This window comes from Poecilia reticulata, chromosome 9 (assembly GCF_904066995.2).
Source record: "Poecilia reticulata chromosome 9, P_reticulata-male-v2, whole genome shotgun sequence".
Lineage (NCBI taxonomy): Eukaryota > Metazoa > Chordata > Actinopteri > Cyprinodontiformes > Poeciliidae > Poecilia > Poecilia reticulata.
Genome location: NC_088838.1, coordinates 23,256,926 through 23,276,444, shown reverse-complemented (window position 1 = coordinate 23,276,444; position 19,519 = coordinate 23,256,926). Strand labels below are relative to the sequence as shown.

Below are 19,519 nucleotides of genomic sequence, written 5' to 3'. Positions count from 1 at the left end.
TACATGCTCAAAAGCAATGTGTCTGTGTGTAGCTCTGGGAGGAATTCATGTTATTTGCTGTTAACGCAGCTCATAATGGAGTATTGAAATCAGAACCCTCAGGCCGGGGCAAATGGCACCCTCCGCCTGCCTCAAACGATTACATCCCTCGGCCCTCTGGGTCCAAACGACCCCATTCTGATGAGGGGACAGAATGTGATTGATCCAGGCTCGGGCCAAAAAGAAAATCAAATCAATTCATTCAGTCTTCTTTAAGCCGCAACTGTGCCAGGCTTATTGAAGTATTCAGCGTTGAGGAAGAGTATTTTTTTTATTCCTTTTCTGTTGAAAGGATGTTTTTTTTTCCTCCATACAGTAATATCAGGCCTCAGCAAATCCAGTGACTCTGGCTGTGAGGTATAGCCTCCTCTGTGGGTGAATTACATCTTCCACAAATCTGTTAGAGCATCATGCATTATAGGGAACATATTTTCAGAAAGTACTCTTGTCTGCTTTGGGTCATATATTTGATTGCCTGAGGTCAGTACTTACTCAAAACACAGAAAAAGACAACCTCGAATGTGGCTCCTTATTTGGAGGTGCCAGGTTGGAGTGTAAATCACCCAGTAAGCTGGAAAAATACATGAACATTCAACACAAACCTTTCTCCACTCAATGCTTGACTTCTCAACTATCCCAGGTTTTCTCCAAGTGCTTCTTTTAGCTCAAAACAATAAAGAGATGGATGGAGAATATATTCTTAGAACTACTGGACAGAATACACTCTTATATCAATCCTTTATTGTCATATTACACAACCACAAACTCCAATGGGTTTTATTAGATTGTTGGGTGATACAAGTATTTAATTGTGAAGTGGAAAGAAATTATGCTTGCTGTTGATGCAGTTTTGGGAGAACAAAAATGACCAGGTGAGAATAAAATTAACATTCTACTGGAGAGAGTCTAGAATACTTTCTTTAAGATGCAACATTTTTATGGTTTCATTAGGGTGCAATATTCATGATACAAAGTTGCAGAGTATTTAGCTCATGGGTGAACAAATATTCTCAAGGCTAAAAACCACGACTGTGTTTCACTTCAGGTTAGTTCAGGCAACTCACAAGGTTTCAGTAACGCACCTTGTTAGCTCATAGCTGAGAAGGAAAACAAAGGGGGAAAAAAACAACCTTGACATTACAAGGCTTTTCCAAATGTTTCACAAATAAAAGTCAGAAAAGTGGGGCGCATGTTTCTATATTCAGCATCTCTGAGGCAGCATGTTTTGGAGCCACCTTTGTCTGCAGTTACATGTACATCTCTTAAAGGGACGGTATTATGGATAGTCCAGATCCAGTGCAATTTTATAGCACAATCAGATGCTATTAACCTTCCATTCTTATGAAAATGCTGTATATATCAAACATAACTGAAAAGAAATCTGACTTTGCTATTTGACGTCTTGAAATTGTCTCTGTCTCTTTACTAAGCTCTGCTCAATCAACACATCGTCACAACAATGCCTTCCCATTATGCTGTTTACAACAAACTGCGAAAACGTTTAGGAGTCTTGGACTGAGAAAAAGTTCATATTATAAAGCTCAACAAAGTTGATATTACCCAACACTCCCCCTTTAAAATAAATCTCTACCAGATTTGTCCTGTCTAAAGATCTTTCCAGTCGACCTGTGAATCCCTTCAGCTTCTGAGTTACATTTGACCTCATGGCCTACTAGTCTGATTAAAGCTCTTCTTTTTCAGCCAGTCAATTTATGTTGATGTCTTCCTTCCTCACTGAACCATTTTCATTTATGGATGATTGTGTAACAGTGCTCCATGAGTGGCTTGGGGATTTGATTATGCTGTAATGATGAAAAGGAGGGTAACTATAACTGCATTGGACACTTAAGATTTTTATCTGAAACGTTTTGACAACGATGAATCCTTCTTGTATTTCACAATTAGGCTGTACAATGATTTGTTCAATGATAAAAAAAAAGCTAATAAGATACACTGAGGCGTTGTAAAAAAATAAATAAAGTCATCAATAAACTCCTGTTTTGCTCCTGCTGATCCATTTATCCAACTTTGAGCTCAGAAGCCTCAGAGTTTAGATGAGTCACACAGTCTGCTCTTTCATTTCTAGGGACAATTGGCTCCTCTGTATGAACCGAGCAACAGTAACAAAAACCTGTCAGAGGCCAGTTCAAAAGGCCTCAGTCTACAAAGAGTATGTTAAATTCAAGATGTAGTTTGGCAAGAATTAACAGAGATGTCGTAGCAGCAATTTGGTTTGAGTAGAGACTGAGACAATCAGACTTTAGCAAGCCAACCTCTCTAAAGCAAAATACAGTAACACTGACTAACAAGAACAAGTTTCCATTAAAAAAAGAAGAAAAGCAGGAAACCTTACTGATTTGGAAAGACATATAAGCTTCTGCCAAACACTTAACTATAACATATCGCCCTCCTTATCTAGATGCTGTTTTCATGTGTCTCACATACCTTATTTGTTAAGTTGCTGTTTACTGTAATAGGCCCTTTCGGCCACTCAGGTGAACATTTAGAGCCTTCATTCTCCAGTGATGTATCACTTTGGGGATTTCGATCTTCTTCAGCCTCAGTGGAATGTTTTCCTTAAACGTTTTCGCAGCTTGTTGAACCCTCTCATCTTCCTTACCTCCTTTCCCTTTTCCTTTAGTCTCTTTCTCCTCATCTTTTGCATTCCACTCTTTTTTTCCCTTCTTTCTCCCCCCCTAACCCCCTGTTTGTGTTTTCCCCAGCTACTTTTCCACTACTTCATTAGAGTGAAAACAAATGGGGCAGTCCAGGCTGAGAAAGTGAGAGGCAAACTCACACACTCAGCATGAAGCCCGACTAGAAAAATAATGACACTGACTGCTACCAGCCTCTTCAGGGACAGCTGGTGGAGAAAGTAAGAGATATCGCAGGAATGAGATCAGGGAGGGGAGCGGGAAGGAAAACAAAACGTTTGCTTCTGGGAAAGGAAAATAAGAGAAATTATTTAACACGTGTCAGAAACCGTGAGGTTATGAGAGTAAAATTAGATCAGGTGAAACAATAGAGTTAGCGCCGCATATCTGTTTTACAAATTGAGCCCCCAAAAAGTGTTTTGTGTAAGCAGTTTTGAAGTGGCTTCCCATTACCTGGAATGAGGTGGAGTGGCGTTCGGGGAGCAGGAATGAGCACGGCTGCACCCCCAGATACAACATCCAGACAGACCTTGTTAAAAGAGGCAGACGTCCCAATCAATACGGTCATTCCACCGGTGCATCCAGCTGCCTGGGACCGTGCACAGATAGGCACGCCACAGCAATTTGCAGACATAAACCAGGACCTAATTGTTCGGGGCCTGGAGGTTTGGAGTGGGGAAAATAATTATGAAGTATGGCGAGGAGTTAGGAAGCATTTTAACTCTCGTTTAGGAAATGAGAGTTCTGAAGCTCAGCGAAAACTTTCTCCGACGGTTGTTGTTATTGGTAACAGCAGGTATCCTCAATACCAAAGGCCCTAATGCAGTGGGGAGTTAGACGAAAAGCTTCATGCACAGCATCAAGTGTTGGAGCAGAGCCCAGCGCTGTGCTCTCACACCCTGATGTTCAAAGTCATGAAAGTAGTTTGAAAGAGTCATTTGCCATTTGTGATTTTCAGTGTAATCTTGGGGACTCATCCCACACAGAAGAGTTTTATTGATTGGTGGTCTTAACTCAAGCCGCTGCCGGATCATCCCTTCGTCTCTTCCTAAAGGGCAGTAGCCCGGGACAGTAAAGGAGACGTGGTGAAGTTGAGACGTGAGACACTGACGGAGTGCACTGAGCGCCTGAGGTGAATCTCAGAATTGCCCTTCAACAAAAAAAAAAAAAGAAAAGGATCTTTAAGAAGCGTAGGCCTGACCTCACCTGACTCTTGGGTACACTCATGCATTTCTTTTCTCTCTTATTTATTCCCCTCTTCCCCCTTTTTGCCTCCGATTTCCCTCCGTTTACCGACTTTAAATGAGGACATCCAAGGTTGTTTGAATTTTGGATGCTCCTCACATCATGTTCATTCAATTAGTCCGTTTAAGTGCCCTCCTTGTCTATCTCCCACCCCTTTTTTCCCCTCTCCCAAATTGGGGGTTGTTTACTAACCACAACTGAGGTCAATATAATCTTCCAGTTATGGACAGACTGTTTGGCCTGGATTGTCCAGCTTGCCAATCCTGATAAGTTTTGGTCTGATGAACATGTGATTTTTTGGGGGGGAGGTTCACGGGCAATAAATGTAAGAGCTTTAAATAAGATTTACTGTGTTACAACTGGAGGGCAGCCAGAAACAAGTTAACTTTGTGACATCTTGGGTTACAGCTTAGAAAACTAATATTTTCAGTTAAATGTAAATAGAAAAAAAGCTATAAATGTGGGACTTTTTAAAGATTTATATTTGTAATGTTGCTGAATATAATTAAGGACTGGAACTGTTCATAAAGTGGCTGTCAGAAGTATACATAATATACTACCTTTCCTATTTTACCTCTTATCCAGAGAGTTATATAAAACAGGTTTTTATTTGGATTTTAAGTGATAAACCCATAAAAATTAGTCAATTGAGCAGTGGCAGAAAATAAATAATTTTCATATTTGTTTATTAGTAAATATTTGAAAGTGTCGCATCCATTTGGAGGATGTCTAAATAGCAATGGCAATGTCCAGCCATGTGGGAATACATTTTAAGTTCATGCTCAGAGATTCACTTCTTCCTATCTGGTTGAGCTTGAGCTATTTAGCCAATAAGAATGGGCGAAAATGTCAGCCTCTAGAGGTACAAAACTAGCAAACCCCTCCCCAAAACCTGCAGCTGTTATTTCAGCGAGAGCTGGTACTATAAATTTTTGACTTAAAGTTGTTGAATGCTAATGTGTGTATCAGTTGTCATAGTATTGTATTCCTCTTCATAATTCTGAACTACTTTGAGCTTGTCTCTCATGTAAAATCCCCAAAAATCCATCGCTTGGGATTGTGATGTCACAGTACATGGACATGGTTCAGAAGACTAAGGCTTTTGCCGAAGCTTGGATAGGGCTTTCCTCCACTTTGGAGCTTTTTTTTTCTAATGGAGAGAAAACTTGACAGTAATTGCATTGCTCTCATTACAATATCGAAAATTAACCCATAATCCGGGCTAATCAGTGCAATCAGCGACGTCTGTGAAGTCACAGAGTGTTGCTTAAGTCTACATTTGTGATTTCAACCCATTCAGAATTTATTCACTTTAAACAGTCATGACTAATTTTGCGTCACATGTGTTTTTGTTTTTTTTTTGCAGAGGGCAAGATGTCCTTATTTATTCTTCATTTAGGAGAACGAGGTGATCACATGGAGCAAATAATTAAACTCAATCAATCTGTGAGGAATTCTGCCTTGGCTTGACCTTCAATAAGCCGCTGTGGAATTTCCTCTCCTTGGTTCTTGTTTGTCTTTCTGTGTATTTATGTGCACCCATGTTACAGCCTGTTGCTTATTTCCTTATGAGGCAAAAAGCAATCTTTATTGGCATCTGTTGTCTCAATAGGTCAGCAGTGTATCATTTGTAGTGACAACATTGTGCGGCATTGCTCTAATTTGACTTTAGACCCTTTAAAACAGTGTGTGTGCGTGTGTGTGCGTGTGTGTGGAGTGAAATTACTCTAAAAATTACAAATTACTCTGTTATTTCACTGCAACCCAATTACTGTATACAGTCAAATTCAGATACTATTACATTTGTCAAATAGAATTCAAATTATTTTCGAAAGTCATACCGGCTTGCATTAGGTCAGGTTTGCTAGTAATCTCTCATCCACAGCATGCAGATAACAAAATTTAAAAGGAACCGCTTATGTTTAATAGAGAAAAACCTCCAGCAGAACCAGACTCGGCATGAGCCGCTGTCCGCCATGACTGACTGGAATTTGAGAGAAAAGAAAGGAGACGGAGATTACTTTTTGTGCAAAAGAAAGTCAATTAATGTACAGAGTTCTGGCTTTAACCAGAAGAGCCAAACAAAGAAACAATTGGCCAGGAACACTTTCTATGGAAACACGAGTGCACAAGGGAGCCGACAGCATGAGCTCCCACACGGCTTCCAGGAAAGAGACAGAATCACAGAGTCACTTGCCAGGAGTACTTTCTATGGGAAATGGAAACAGAAAGAGTCCTCATAGTTTATGCCAGAACTAAGTCAGGGATTTTGTCCACAAGAGAAGATCACCTAAGTACAGAAGCAGTGGCCAAGAGCCCTTACTCTAGAACAAAATATGGACAATACGCAGATGAACAGCTCAGTCGACCGCTAAATTCAGGCAAGAAACATAGATAAACATAAAGTGTCTTAGCTAGAAGGACTTTCTTAGAAGAAAGAAAATAATAGCAGCAGAAACTCTTTCCTGCAAATGGTGACATTAGTGTAGATCACTTTGTTTTTCCCTTCAGAGTTATTATCCTTGGATTTGTATCTACCTGATTACTTTCTACACATGCTAGTGTAATATGTCTCTACGACACCTCCTAGTTTAGTTACTTTCATTTTAGCTTTTCCTAAAAGATTTTTCAGGACAGTGTTGCCAATCTTTTTTGAGTCTGAGACCGACAGAGAAATTATGTAAGGCCTCCTAAATTATGGTATGTTTTTACCCCAGTCTGCAGAGATAACAAAGCCAACATAGAAAAGAGATTCTACTTAGCCTTTTTCACATTCCTCTAGTTACCTTTGTCACGCATGATGGAGTGTGGGGTTTACAAACCTGGCCTCCAGAACCTCTTTTGCTGACCCCGTTCAGTAGAGCCGCCATTTCTCTTTTTGTGTGAGTGTATGTAGTGACACCCCGCTTTTCAGTTCTGCTCCAGTCTGACATTGTGCAGGGATGAGAAGGACCAGACCTTAGATGTCGCAAGCAGCGCCTGATCTGGTTTTTAAAAGCACATTCAGAGCCATGCACCGCAGATTTCTGCTCGGGTTGCTGTGCTTTCTGGGACTCTCTGAGCTTAATCAAAATGACTAAGCTCAGGCTTTCTGTCGTGAAAAGCAGTCTATTTCCTAAGCTTCTGAGCCAAAGCATCAATCATTCATTTAGAAATCTTGAATCCTTCAGATAAAATTGCTGGGACTTCTTTTGTGCTTTTGTACTCTTTAAATCTCCTTTTTTTGTTATTTTCTTTCTTTTCTATCCATGTCTTTCCTCCTCCTCCTCCCTCAACAAAGAGGAGAACTATCTCTGCCTTGCAGCTACTCTTTGCCAAACTTTACAACTGGGGGTCTTTTTCTGAGCAGTTTTAAAGGCCGTAAATCTGACCTGTGTAAATCTAGACTTGTTTAAGCTGTGTTGCGCTAAGACCTGATGCACTGCATTCTTCTGCTGTCTAAACAAGCCTTTTTTAAACATTTACCCCAAATGTATTTACTAGTTGAATGATACACTGTTTACATGGGAGTAGACAGGGAGAAGGGGGTATTTGTCTCCCTTTATGGGCCGGGAGTAGCCATGGCTGCCACATCTCCTAGGTAAAAAGAAAAAAGAAATGAAATATCATAATACAGACTTGGGCTGAATTTAATGAAAACACAAAGGAAATGAAAAGACATTTGGCTGTTTTGCTGAAGAAAAAAAATGGTTGAACTAACAATAAAGCACTGTGGATTTTCATGGGATAGTTGCATTTTTTCCGCTTCTGTTTTCCTAGCCTGATTGTTAGGTGTGCTCTGAGGATGCCCTAATCTTGACAGTCTAATTTGACATCCATCTTTAAATCTGTGTTGTTGATTATCAATTTACAGCCCCTTTCTTCTCTTCTTTTGAGCTGGGGAATTGAACTGCTGCTGCATGAATCAACTTTACGACTGCTTTTACTGCCCTGCTCACTGGGAGAAGGCCGGGTGTTTGCAGTAAATGTATATTTTACATGGTGTTAGAGTGCATTTGCATCAGTGGATTAGTATTGGAGCACTCTGCTTTGGTCTGCTGTTATTTACAGTTGCTCTCAAAAAGTGTACACACCCCTGTTAGAATGTCAAGTTCTTGTTTTTTTTTTGTTTTTTTTTTTAAATGAGACCATAAAATATTATTTATAACTTTGTTCTTTCATTTATGTCTATAAATGTGACATTTATTCTGCAGATTTCAACTGAAACCCCCAATCATCAAATCTTTTAGGTGTTTAATATAGAAAATAAAATAACATAAGGGTGCAGTGATTTGATTGCATAAATGCGGATATCTTTAAATTAATGTTTTTTCTTTTCAGTGTCACCTCAATTTAATGACTTTGTGAGATCAGAACAGAAAAAAAAAAAGAAAAGAAACAGCGAACATGGCCAGCCACAGTATAGAACTAAAGTTGATTGAAAATCTGTGAGATTTTGTCAAGTCTTGAAATGTCATCTTAATCTAAAAGAGACTTTTTGAAAGCTATTATCAGCAAACATTGCTGATATAAAAATGAGATATGCTGACAGAGACAAATCCTTCCTAAAGTTTAAATTCTGAAATCAATTCAAACAATGGTTTAATATAGCATTTGTTTAAGAACATTCACACTTTCTGCCTTTTTAGGCTTTTTAATTAATTTTTTTCTTTCTAAAATTTCAAATAAATGATAATGGTCTCATTTCTCTGTTCAGCTGTCTGATTCAAAAGCTGCAGAAGTGGTTACGTTGCGCTCTCACTGCGTTCTCGTTTGCTGCTTTGCATGTTCATTAAAAAAAAAAAAAAGCTAAACAACAAATCCAGCACATATTTTTGTTTTTCTCCTGCCTTATTGTACTGTCTGACAACAGCACATTACCCGTCAGGATGAATTACACCGAGCTTAGATCCAGAGGGCAGCATCTTTGAAGTTAAAATGGGGGGAAAATATCATAAGTACAGGCTTGAGTCCAGATAGCCGCGGCTGCTCTCCCAGATGCTTCTCAGAGATTAGAATCATCAGTGTGCAGTGATCTGCTCTATCATATGGCTCTCCTACAGATTTGGCAGCAGGTTTGAAAGGAGGGTTGTATAGGCCGGGTCACTGAGTCTGGACTAAATGAGGGGAAAGTAAAAAAAGGAGAGAAAAAAAGTCTAAGTGCCACATATTTGAAACACTACCCCAGGGATTTTATTCTAGTGTTCTCAATTACATTTTAAGCCTATGTCGCCTAGCAGCAAAATATTATCAAGCAACTTTTTGCCTAGTAACGAATCTGCTCTCTAGGAAGAAAAAGATTTTTCAGTTGCAGGGGTGCAAATGCAACCAGAAAACTCACCTTTGTATAAACCAGTTGCATTCGGTATTTGGTGTGACCTTCATATCTCACATCAGCTCTAAGCCACAAATACCGACCAGGTGTGGTGATAACATCGCATATCATTCAATATACCACACAGCAATGCAAAGGATATATAGCATAACAGTGCTAGAGCTGAACGGATGAAAACTACAGAGACTTACTCTGAAAACTTTCTGCAACAAGAGTTTCTTTAGAAAAGAAAAAAAATATTTAGTTATTGAGCTTCTAGCCCTTTAACCTTTATAACTGCTATATCCACAATAAACATTATATTCTAATTAAAGACGTCAGGACACAAAGTTATTATTTATTTTAAAAATCGAAGCTGAAATGAAAAGTGGAAAAAACAAATAGGAATAAAAGCAAATAACTGGCCGTTGTTGATGAGCCAACATTTAGAAAATTTACTCTGAAACTCTTCTTCAGAAAGTGTAAGACCCCTTGTTTGCTTGTCTGGAAAACCTGAGTGCTTCGAAGTAAAAAAAAAAAAAATCCATATTATATTTATTTTGAGAGAAGTTATAAAGTCATCTCCAAACAATTTGGAGTCCATTGTTTTTATAAGGATCCAATGCTTGTAGATAATGGTTACAAATAGAGGTCAAACAATAGAATGAGTCTATTTATTCGTGGCTCTAACGCAAATAAGTCATAACAAATAATATTCATTGCGTACAAAAATGTAATAAATGTTTTGTGTTTTATGAATTTTAAATTATTGATATATTTTGGTTCACATTTAAAGAAGCAAAGTGTTTTTACTTTGATCTGGAGATTACCAAATGCATCCTGGGATCCCTAAAGACTCCAGAATAAAACAAAAAACCCGTTAAGATTCTTAGCAAATATGTTCAAAAGTTCCACACAGTAAGCATCACAAATCTAATATTCTACAGTTACCACCTCATATGTATGGACTTAAACTGAATGTCTCACAACTCGGATGTCGTAAAAATGACCAATTAAAAACATTCCTTCACCTTGTGCTACACTCTGCTGATCCTCTGTCAACGCGAATGAAGATTCACTCACTAAATGCTTGGAGAAACTCAGAATGATGGCAGCCTGACCTACTCTCTGATTAAGTCAGCTAATAATTATATTACTACCTAGGGGACTTCATTCAGTCTTGAATAATAATGAATAATCGGTGTGTATTATAAGGGACCCACTAATTTAAGACATGACGGGACGTAATCTTTCACAAAATGATTTTTTTTATCTCATGCGTAGACTTGAAATTGAAAATATTTAATTACTTTCACTACAGCAGTAATTTAAAATATAAGTATACTGCACAACAGATACAAATTGTTTAAATTAGGTACCAAACCATTGAAATTCTTTATTCTGCTGCAGTAATAAAACTTCGCACCCAGCATAATGGTTGAATCAGGAAGATTTGATTTGACTCATTTGAAGCCTGTTGCTATAATTAAATATTACCATAAAAACAAAAGAATTAAGCACAAACTAAAAGTTTTTATGCATTCTGATTAAGAGCAACAAAGCAGAGGTCACCACAGTTGTTACTCTTCTCATGATTTCCATCAAAGCAAACCAGCTTTGGCTCAAACATTTAGCATTCCCATAACCAGCAATTAGCCTATGATTCAGCATTTTGATTGGAGTTGTGTGTGCGAAGTTTGCTCAGCAAGTGAAGCTGCACTAAATTAGCATTAATGAATGTTATGGCCTCTCATCAGTGTGACAGGTCTATTCTTTAGATCTGTTTTAATTGTAATTAAGACCTGATTAACAAGCTAGGGGATGTTCCAAACCCAGTTCAGGAATGTAGCATAATATGCAATGAAGGCAATCAGGGAGTTGTCATTTTATTTGTTAATGAGGCTCACCCATATGTCAAAACAAATTTAACTTATTGTCTCCAAAGCAGCTATGTTTGAAGCCCTCTGTTAATCTGCGCCCCTCCTCATCTTTGTTTTTTTGTTTTTTTATGAGTTCAGTTAAATGCCTACTTTTTGTTTATGTGGAACAAAAAGAATAAGTGTTTGTCTCTAATTTAAACCTCATTAGAGACTTCATTGTAATAAATTTTATAAATATCATTATGTTGAACTTTAAAGTGGTTGTGTGGAGTAGTTACTGGCAGTCAGTGTCTTTGTTTGGAGTAGACGGTGGGTAAGAGTTATTTCATTTTGAAACGTTAAAGAAAATTGCGTCACAAGAGAAGAGCAGGATAACCTTTCGACCATGTAACAATCTGTAACTGCACACACTGTGGCTGCTAAATTTATCCCTGAGCCGTGACTTATGGTTCCTCCTGTATCGTCCAATTGCAACAACTATGTGACAGTAAAGTTGAGTGATAACGATAGCAAAGACGATGGGATAATTTTTTTTTCTGGGAAGATAAGGGGAAATTTAAATGAGACATGTTATATAGGGAAAGGCTCTTGAATGGAGAGACATTCAAAAGCCTTGAATCTCTTGTTAGATTCTACTAAACAGCAGCAGCATGTTTCAGGGGCATATACAGATATTTCTTGCATGAGAGAAAATAACATTTTAATCAGCCTTTGTACACAGAAGCAGTTGTTTGGGACCTAAATGTCTTCTTTTTTTCTCTCTCTCTCTCTTTCCCCATATTTTGAAAACATTTCAAGGCGGGCTTAAGGTGCCTTATTGCCTTCCCCATCTTTCAAAAGGGAAGATGTGGTGAAGTGGTTGAAGTGTGTTTTGCTGACTCACCAAGCACTAGTCAAAGCATTGCATTGGATGACTGGTGAAGTGGCAGACCGGTTTTGTCAACTGATATAGAGAAAATAAATGAAATGTGCGACTAGACAGCTGCAGGATTTAGAAGCAGAAACAATACTCAGAAATAATTTCCAATGACAAAAATAAGAGACATACATTTTTAAATTTGAAGCATTTGCTCGGCCAACAACGGGATTGCTTCACACTGTTGTTCCGCCATTATTGCTCTAAAATAATAAATCCTCCTGGGCGACTTCAGACACAGATTTTTTGTGAAGTTCTTTCCTGTCATACTGCAGTGTCTGCTCTCTGAAAACTCAAAGATGTGTGAGGGATGTCAGTGTCTCGTGATTTATGAATGGGCAGATGGATCTCAAAGGCAGCTTGTCTGAGGCTGTTCATTCTGATAAAAAGAGCATTATTTGAAAACAAAATGTACTTGTCCTATAAATAAATTTGGGCTTAAATGGGTTTTTTTTCCTATTGTTTTTGTGATTTCTTTGCAAAGTCATAGATTTTGTGGCGCTACTGTAGCATTTTGTCCCCCTACTACTCCCGTTTGAAAATCTACATTTAAAGAAAAAAAAGATGAGAAAAAAGTAACAAGCAGACAAATCGGACACCCAGAATGTTTTATTATTTGAAGATCTTAATGAGCTCCATTTTTGTCACTAACCAAATCAATCTCAAATCAATAATCAGACTGTAACTTGACACCAGGAAAGGCAGAGGCAGCAGTGTAGTAACATTAAGAGAGACTGTCAACTGCAGGTGGGAGTTATCAGCCACTTAAACCCAGGTTTTGACTATATTTGCCAAAGATTTGCAATAAACCCAGAATTATGCCTTATCATAAAAACCATGGAGATCTGTTGAACTTCTGTGGTCACAGCATCGCAAAAAAACTGGAGGGACTGGATTAAGGAAAACATACAGTCAAATTAAAGAATTTTGCAAATACGATAGAACTTCCAATCAATGAATGTTTATCTAAACATCATAAATTGCTTACTGCCTTGAGTCATTTGCTTAAATAGAGCCCACACTTTAAGTAGTCTACCAGCTGGAAAAAGATAAATTCAGCACATCTCTCTCAACAACATGGTTTAATTTTAAAAGTTGCATATGGCTACTTCTGTTCTTTTGGTCAAAATAAACTTAGTTGTAGTTTCCAGATGTTACCCCTGGAACATCCCAATGCTGTCCTGCTGCATTAAACAACAAACATCACCTGTTATATTTCTGCCATACAGAGCATGAATGCATATTATTTACATCATTATCTAGTATTTATTTCAGACTAAGAAGTTCTAAATTAGTTTGACATTATAATCCTAGGACTGTTCTGCAATTTAGAAGTCAGTACAAAAACTGTGGCATGATCCGTCAAATAACGTAAAAATGCCAAGCTAATTTCACACCAAACTAATTTCTTGTTCACAATGACATATTTGCATGAGTACAGGTGGATTAAAATAGGCTTAATGTACCCAAAAAAGCACCTTCCGTATGTAACTTTTAGCACAGTTAGAGAATCCCATAAAGAAAAGGACACAGAGATTTGGAACACTGCAGGCGTCCTTTGATTGCAATATCAGTTTTCATGCCCTGTATGACTGAAACCTCGAGGACAAAATATCTCCGAGGTTGTTCTTTTATTTTTCCTTTCCCTCCAATTCATATTATCTGCAGGAGAGCTCCAACTTGTTGAGTTTGATCTTTTCATTGCATGAGGAACTGTGATGATTTGTTTTATAGAACTGCCTGGCGGTTAGGATATTCATATTAGCTGGGCAAAATAATGTGAAATCTTTAAAGCAATATCCTGAAACACTGTATTATTAATGGTTCTGCAAATGGATCGCTGAACAAAGCTCTGAACTTGTTGGTGGAATATTCCCATTTTGAATCTTACTCACTGAATTAATGCACCTTTTCTTGAGTTAATGCGTCATTTTACATTTAAAAGGCAATATTTTACCATCATGTCTGTGCCAACTCAAAAGATTAGTGAATAGTTTTGGCTCTCACTGAGGATTTCTAGATCACAAATTCAAAACGGTTTCATGTGAGAAAATTTCCAAGCGCTTGGTTGTAATTAACTTTATTTTTCTGGCATCGCTACCATCTCGCTAAAGTCTGTGCAGCGCTCTATGTTGACACCTGACTTTTAACTCACTGTAAAGTTTCTTGGCAATCAGGAGAAAGGCTGAAAGTGTATTGTTGCCTTTTATTTTCAGCCTGGAGTTTCCATTTTCTCTCTGTGACCCGAGAGACATTAGTGTTCTGTCTCCTCCAGAACACTTATTTCTTTGATTCATCTGGTTTCACCCTCACTCTCTTTTTGTTCTATCAATATTTCTAGTTACCAAGGAACTGCAGAGCATCACTGCTTGTGTTTTGCACCGCAAAAAAAAAAGAAAAGGAAAAATAGAATTCGAAAATGACGAGCAGTTTTGTTGCCAGAAAGGCCCAAAACCCCAAATGCTCTAATGGACGAATCCTGTAGGAAAAGTGAAATACTTTTATCACTTGGTTGGCAGCAACAGTCGACAATATCCTTAATGTTAATATAAGTATGCATACATCATTTCGCCTGGAAAGCATCATGCTCTCGGGTGGGCGGGGGGCCGGTTCTGGGTGGGTTGCAGTTAAGCCCTGCAGGTCTCCAGGGTTACTCTGTCTCTGCTCTTTGTCAGCTTCTCAGACTCTCTCACTCTTGGCTCTCAGTGATGGTCTGATAGAGTGTTAGACTGGCAAAGATGTGCAAGAGAGGCTATTAGCCGCTTGTCTTTCTGGTCCTCTGAGAACATGAAGGCCTCATTAGCCCAGTGAGCTCAGCTGTCCTCTGGTACTAAACCCGCCACCACAGTCCAATTGTGTGTGCGGATAAGCATGTCCATACACTTCACGCTCTCAAGGAACTGTCTGTTCGGTATATTAGTCGAGAATCCAGTAATTTCTATGAGACCCGGGCCCATTCGCAATGTACCTGCTCAGCATCTGGTACTATAGAAGGCAATGCAGAAATCAGCATGTGTAAAAGAGAAAGTACACTAGTTTATATTATGGCTTTCAAAACATTAGGTAGACCTAAAGCAAAAAATTGCCTTAATTTTTTTCCGAGCTAAAAATATATTAGTCATGTTTTTCACTAATTAGTACTATGAAAACAATATTGCATAGTACTATCCCTAAAGTTTCTTGCTATTTTAAAGACCGAAGTCGTCAGTTCATAATGAACTTCTCACTAATGAGGAGAGAAAAAAAAAGATCTTTATGAAAAAATTTCAATTAGAGCCTTTTGCAAGGACACAGAAATAAAAAAAAAACTGCTGAAGGGAGAATAGAGTCAGTTTGCTGCTTCTGATTGAAACTGTCCATTCAAAAGTTTTCAGTTCTTTCCTTCGACTTCAATGCCAGACCTATATCTGCCGTCAGATCCCGGATGATCTAGTTACTGAGCTTGTCCAAGTTTTAGCTTAGAAGCAGGGAACTGATGAGCTGCTCAGGATTTAAGAACAAACGAACGTCAAAATGTAGATTACAAACCTTTGCCAACGTAATTTAAAACATTGCCCTGGTAGGCTACTTGTTAGTCACAGCTTTTTGCCTTTTGATTGCATAAATATATGAATGCCAACAGCTTTTTAGGGAATTGAGCTGTAATAAGATACAGTATCCATGAACCAAAAGACTAGCAGAGAAGTAAATGTATAAGCAATAAACTAGCAGATACAGTTCAATGATTTGTCGTCCATCATCAGATTTAGCTGGTTTTAATAATAACCTTTATTTAACTAAATATAAAACCTTGTTGAGATCTACAGAGCAGCTTAATTCTATACAGTTAAAACTAATGTCTGCATGTTTAATGTATGCTAACTGGAGTTTAAACCAGTTTCTGTGACCTCGCACAACACTGTTGGTGATGCAACATGTTATTTACGTTTCACAGGTGAACGAGGAGACGGTGGAGAGGCTGGTGGTTCAATACCCTCACATCGTTTTCAGCACAGTGATGCAGGACTGCAAGAGAACCCTAGAGAGAGCTTATCAAATGGGTTGGAGCCCCAACACGTCGAACTCTTCGTAGCTGCCGCTGCGTCACAGGCACGCACATAAACACACAGCTTCACATACATATAAGCACAAGTCAGTGCAGCTCAGCCATGCCTCTCATTCACCCTTCAGTCATGCATGTCAACATGTAGCGACACACTCAGACAGAAAAGAAATCAGTCCATCATAAACGTTTAAGGTAAAGTTCTGTTAGTTTGTTCTATTGACGATGAATAAGACTTTGTGCATCGACTACATTTAGGTTGTTTTCTGAAAAAATCATCATTTTTTTGGTTTTCATTCTACAGTTTAATACAACAAATGTTAGATTTTGTTGCATCATCTTGATTGTAGAGTAGATGTAAGGGTACAAGCTTTTTGAATAGTTTTGAAATTATATCTATAAATAATAAGTGAACAAAAAGGAAGAACTCTTACCTAACAGATATTTAGCCATAGTTAGACCAGAGTCATTTTATTTGAAGATAAGATAGAAACAGGTTGGCTTCCTCTGAAGGAACCGCTCTCGTCGAGGTCTTTTCCATGTCAGCCCATCGTGACGTTCGCTTTCCTCCAAACTGCTCTGCCGAGCTGCCTGAGGAGGAAGCAGAACACATGGAGGAAATATATTTGTCTTCTGACCACTTAAGTCCACCTGAACTGCCACGGCTCCAGACCGCACTCGAGGCATTTTTAAGGAAATTGTCAGAGGGGATTTATTTTTTTTCTCTCTCTCCATTTGGACAATAGTTTTCTTCTCTTTGGACATCGGCGCAGTGCTACACGTTTTTTGTGGATTTATTGGGACCATTGACGAGCCTCCGGTGTCAGAGACAGAAGATTTGGTGAAAGACTCAGCGCAGAAACAGTTACTTTCAAGCCAAGAGAATGTCGTTGTGTGTCGTTTAAAGCGTGCATGTTTCTGTTTTTCATCTTTGTTTCAAAGTACTAGTGGTGTGAAGACGAAGCTGAGATACATGTGACTTTGGGCTCCATGCTGCATTATTTGCAGTGCAAATATGAATAATGACTGAGCATCATGTCATCATTTTACCATCATTTTGGTATGAAATTTAACTTTGCTTGAAATAGAGATTGCCGTTTATTACACAACAAAAAAAAAACAAAAACCATCCCAAACCTTCTGGGTCCTTTTATTAGAACTTAACATGCAGAAAAAGTTAAACTGTTGTTCAGATGAACAACCTGAATCCCACTTTACTGAAGTGTTTCCTTACTGTGAGTTGGTATGAACGCGTATTTGATCCCATATAAACTAAATGGGATTTATTTAGCCTACTATTAGTTTTGATTGTATCCTTGTTAGCATTAGCTCTGTAATGCTGTGAGCAATTTACGTTTATTTAGCCAAATGCGTCGTAACCTTGTCTGTTTGCACAGCACAAATAGATCGGGATTCTTTGAACACAAGTTTATGAGAATCGTATTGTGTGATTTATGTTTGCTTTTTAAAGACCCAGTCCCCGGGTTTCTATCATTCACAGGACTTACAGTTACAAGCTTTAGGGCTGCAAACAATTATGCAAAGAAGGACAAGGGTGACTATGGAGTGGTGGAAAGACTAGAAAGGGATTCTTCCTCACATCTCAAATCATAAGTCGAAAGAGAAACAGTTTACTAAGCCTTAGTAGAGCAAATTATAACAAACCAGTGGAAAATCAGTGGATGAGAATTGATCACATCTCTGTCATTCAATAGAAACTCAGTGCTGCACAGTTTAAAAGTAGAAGAAGCAGGGTACGTTTCTAAGGTGTGAACCAACTCTGGACTCCAAACACCATCCCACAGGGAGAACACCTTAATGAGCTGAAAGTCTGAGTTGAAGTGTAAACTTTGCTGGCGCATACAGATTACAGACAGTTAAGAACAGACTCATTTTAACCTTGTTGGGATTTATTGACTTTACCCAAAGGAAGACTTGTCCTTTGGCTGTGTTTTTGATCTTTTTATTCTTTTTTGTAAACCCTGTAGGCACTTCCTCCTCTGCTAGGTGTTGAAAAGATTGATTTCTGATTTGCGAAGGCAACCATAAATGACTGGATTTACATAATGATAAATAAAAACACTACAACTTCAAGACTTATTCTGTCCTTTTTTATTTGTGTTTTTATATTGAGAAACAAAGTCGAATACTCTGCTGCTTCTGTTGTCGTCATCTGTGAAGCTTTGTTTGGAACAGACCTTTCAACGTTTACTTAATATGACGTAGGTATAATATTCTCTGCTTTTACATTTGACAAAAAAAATAAAAATATTTGCTGTTTTTCTTCTCTTTTTAGAGTTACACTTTGATTATGACTGTCTAATGTTAGCTGATTAACTGGGTGATAAGCTCACGTAGGGTGTCAGCAGCTCGGCAGACTTGCTGTTAGTTTTTCTCATTTCTAAGCAGTCGAACTCTGACCTGAAAACCCTGGAATCTCTTCAAAAGGACGTTAAAACACAGGATGCTGGAACAAAAATGTAAGTTATTAAAAAATGTTAACTTCCTTAAAAACGTGGGGACATTGGTACGAAAACATAACCCAGAAATAATCATGCACTTTTCAAATTATGCATCATACAAACTATGTTCAAACTTGCATTTAGCAAATGTTCCACCCCGTGCTTCCAAGTAAAACATAAATAAGGGCACCTGCATGTTATTTTTCTTTTATCAGAACAGCCAGAGAGTGACACACCATTTCTTTAAGGTAAAGATGTTTTTCACAGATACTGCTGCATTTATTTCACTTTTTTTTTTTTTCCAGAGCCCCCGAATCTCTATTAAGGGACACTTTGAAGGTCAGAACTATTTACGATCACAGGAGTTCCACATCTGAGACAAAGCGAGGAGACATCAGCTTGCTGCCCAGCAAGACAGCAAAGGCCTCAAAGAGCTAACAAGCTGCCACTCAATATGTCCCCATGTCTTTGGCAGTATTGTCCCTTTCAAGTGTCTGTTTTACTGTTCAACGTGTTTGTGTTGTTTCATGTCAGACGATCAAACGTGGGAGAAAGCATCAAACGGGACACAAAGGTGGGTTTCTTCCGCGGTGGCTCTTCACATTGTCAGCAGTTTGAGGCTCGGCTCACAGGAGCTGAGGGAGTATTTTAAATCTTAATCAAAATATACAGAAAGTGAGAAGCATGGATGCAGCAGCGACTCTTATTGCTACTGTAATTAAAACCTTCCCCTAATGCAAAACGTGTGTGAAGGCAGAGTTTCTGACTCATTGGTGCAGGAAGTGTTGCAGATGGAAGTGACACCTGTTTCAGAATTAGTCCTGCCTTTGTCTGGTTTAAATTTATTTTAAATGTTTCTTTACACCAAACTAGTTGATGTGTTTCTTTGTCATTGCAGTTTGAAATGTTTCAATTTTCTCCATTTGGTTCTGGTTAAATTAATGACTTCCTGCTTTGGACTTACGTGTTGAAAGCAGAACTGTTCTGC

General features: G+C 38.4%; 1 protein-coding gene across 1 annotated transcript in view; it reads left to right on the top strand.

The window, feature by feature from the left end:
• The window catches only part of fbxl17 (F-box and leucine-rich repeat protein 17), a 243,863-nt gene extending 225,700 nt beyond the window's left edge, over positions 1 to 18,163 (top strand). The window contains exon 11 of the mRNA XM_008418318.3: positions 15,962 to 18,163. Within this exon, the coding sequence (XP_008416540.1) occupies positions 15,962 to 16,099 (138 nt within the window). The 3' untranslated portion in view covers positions 16,100 to 18,163. The remainder of the gene's footprint in view (positions 1 to 15,961) is intronic.
• Positions 18,164 to 19,519: the final 1,356 nt, after the last annotated feature.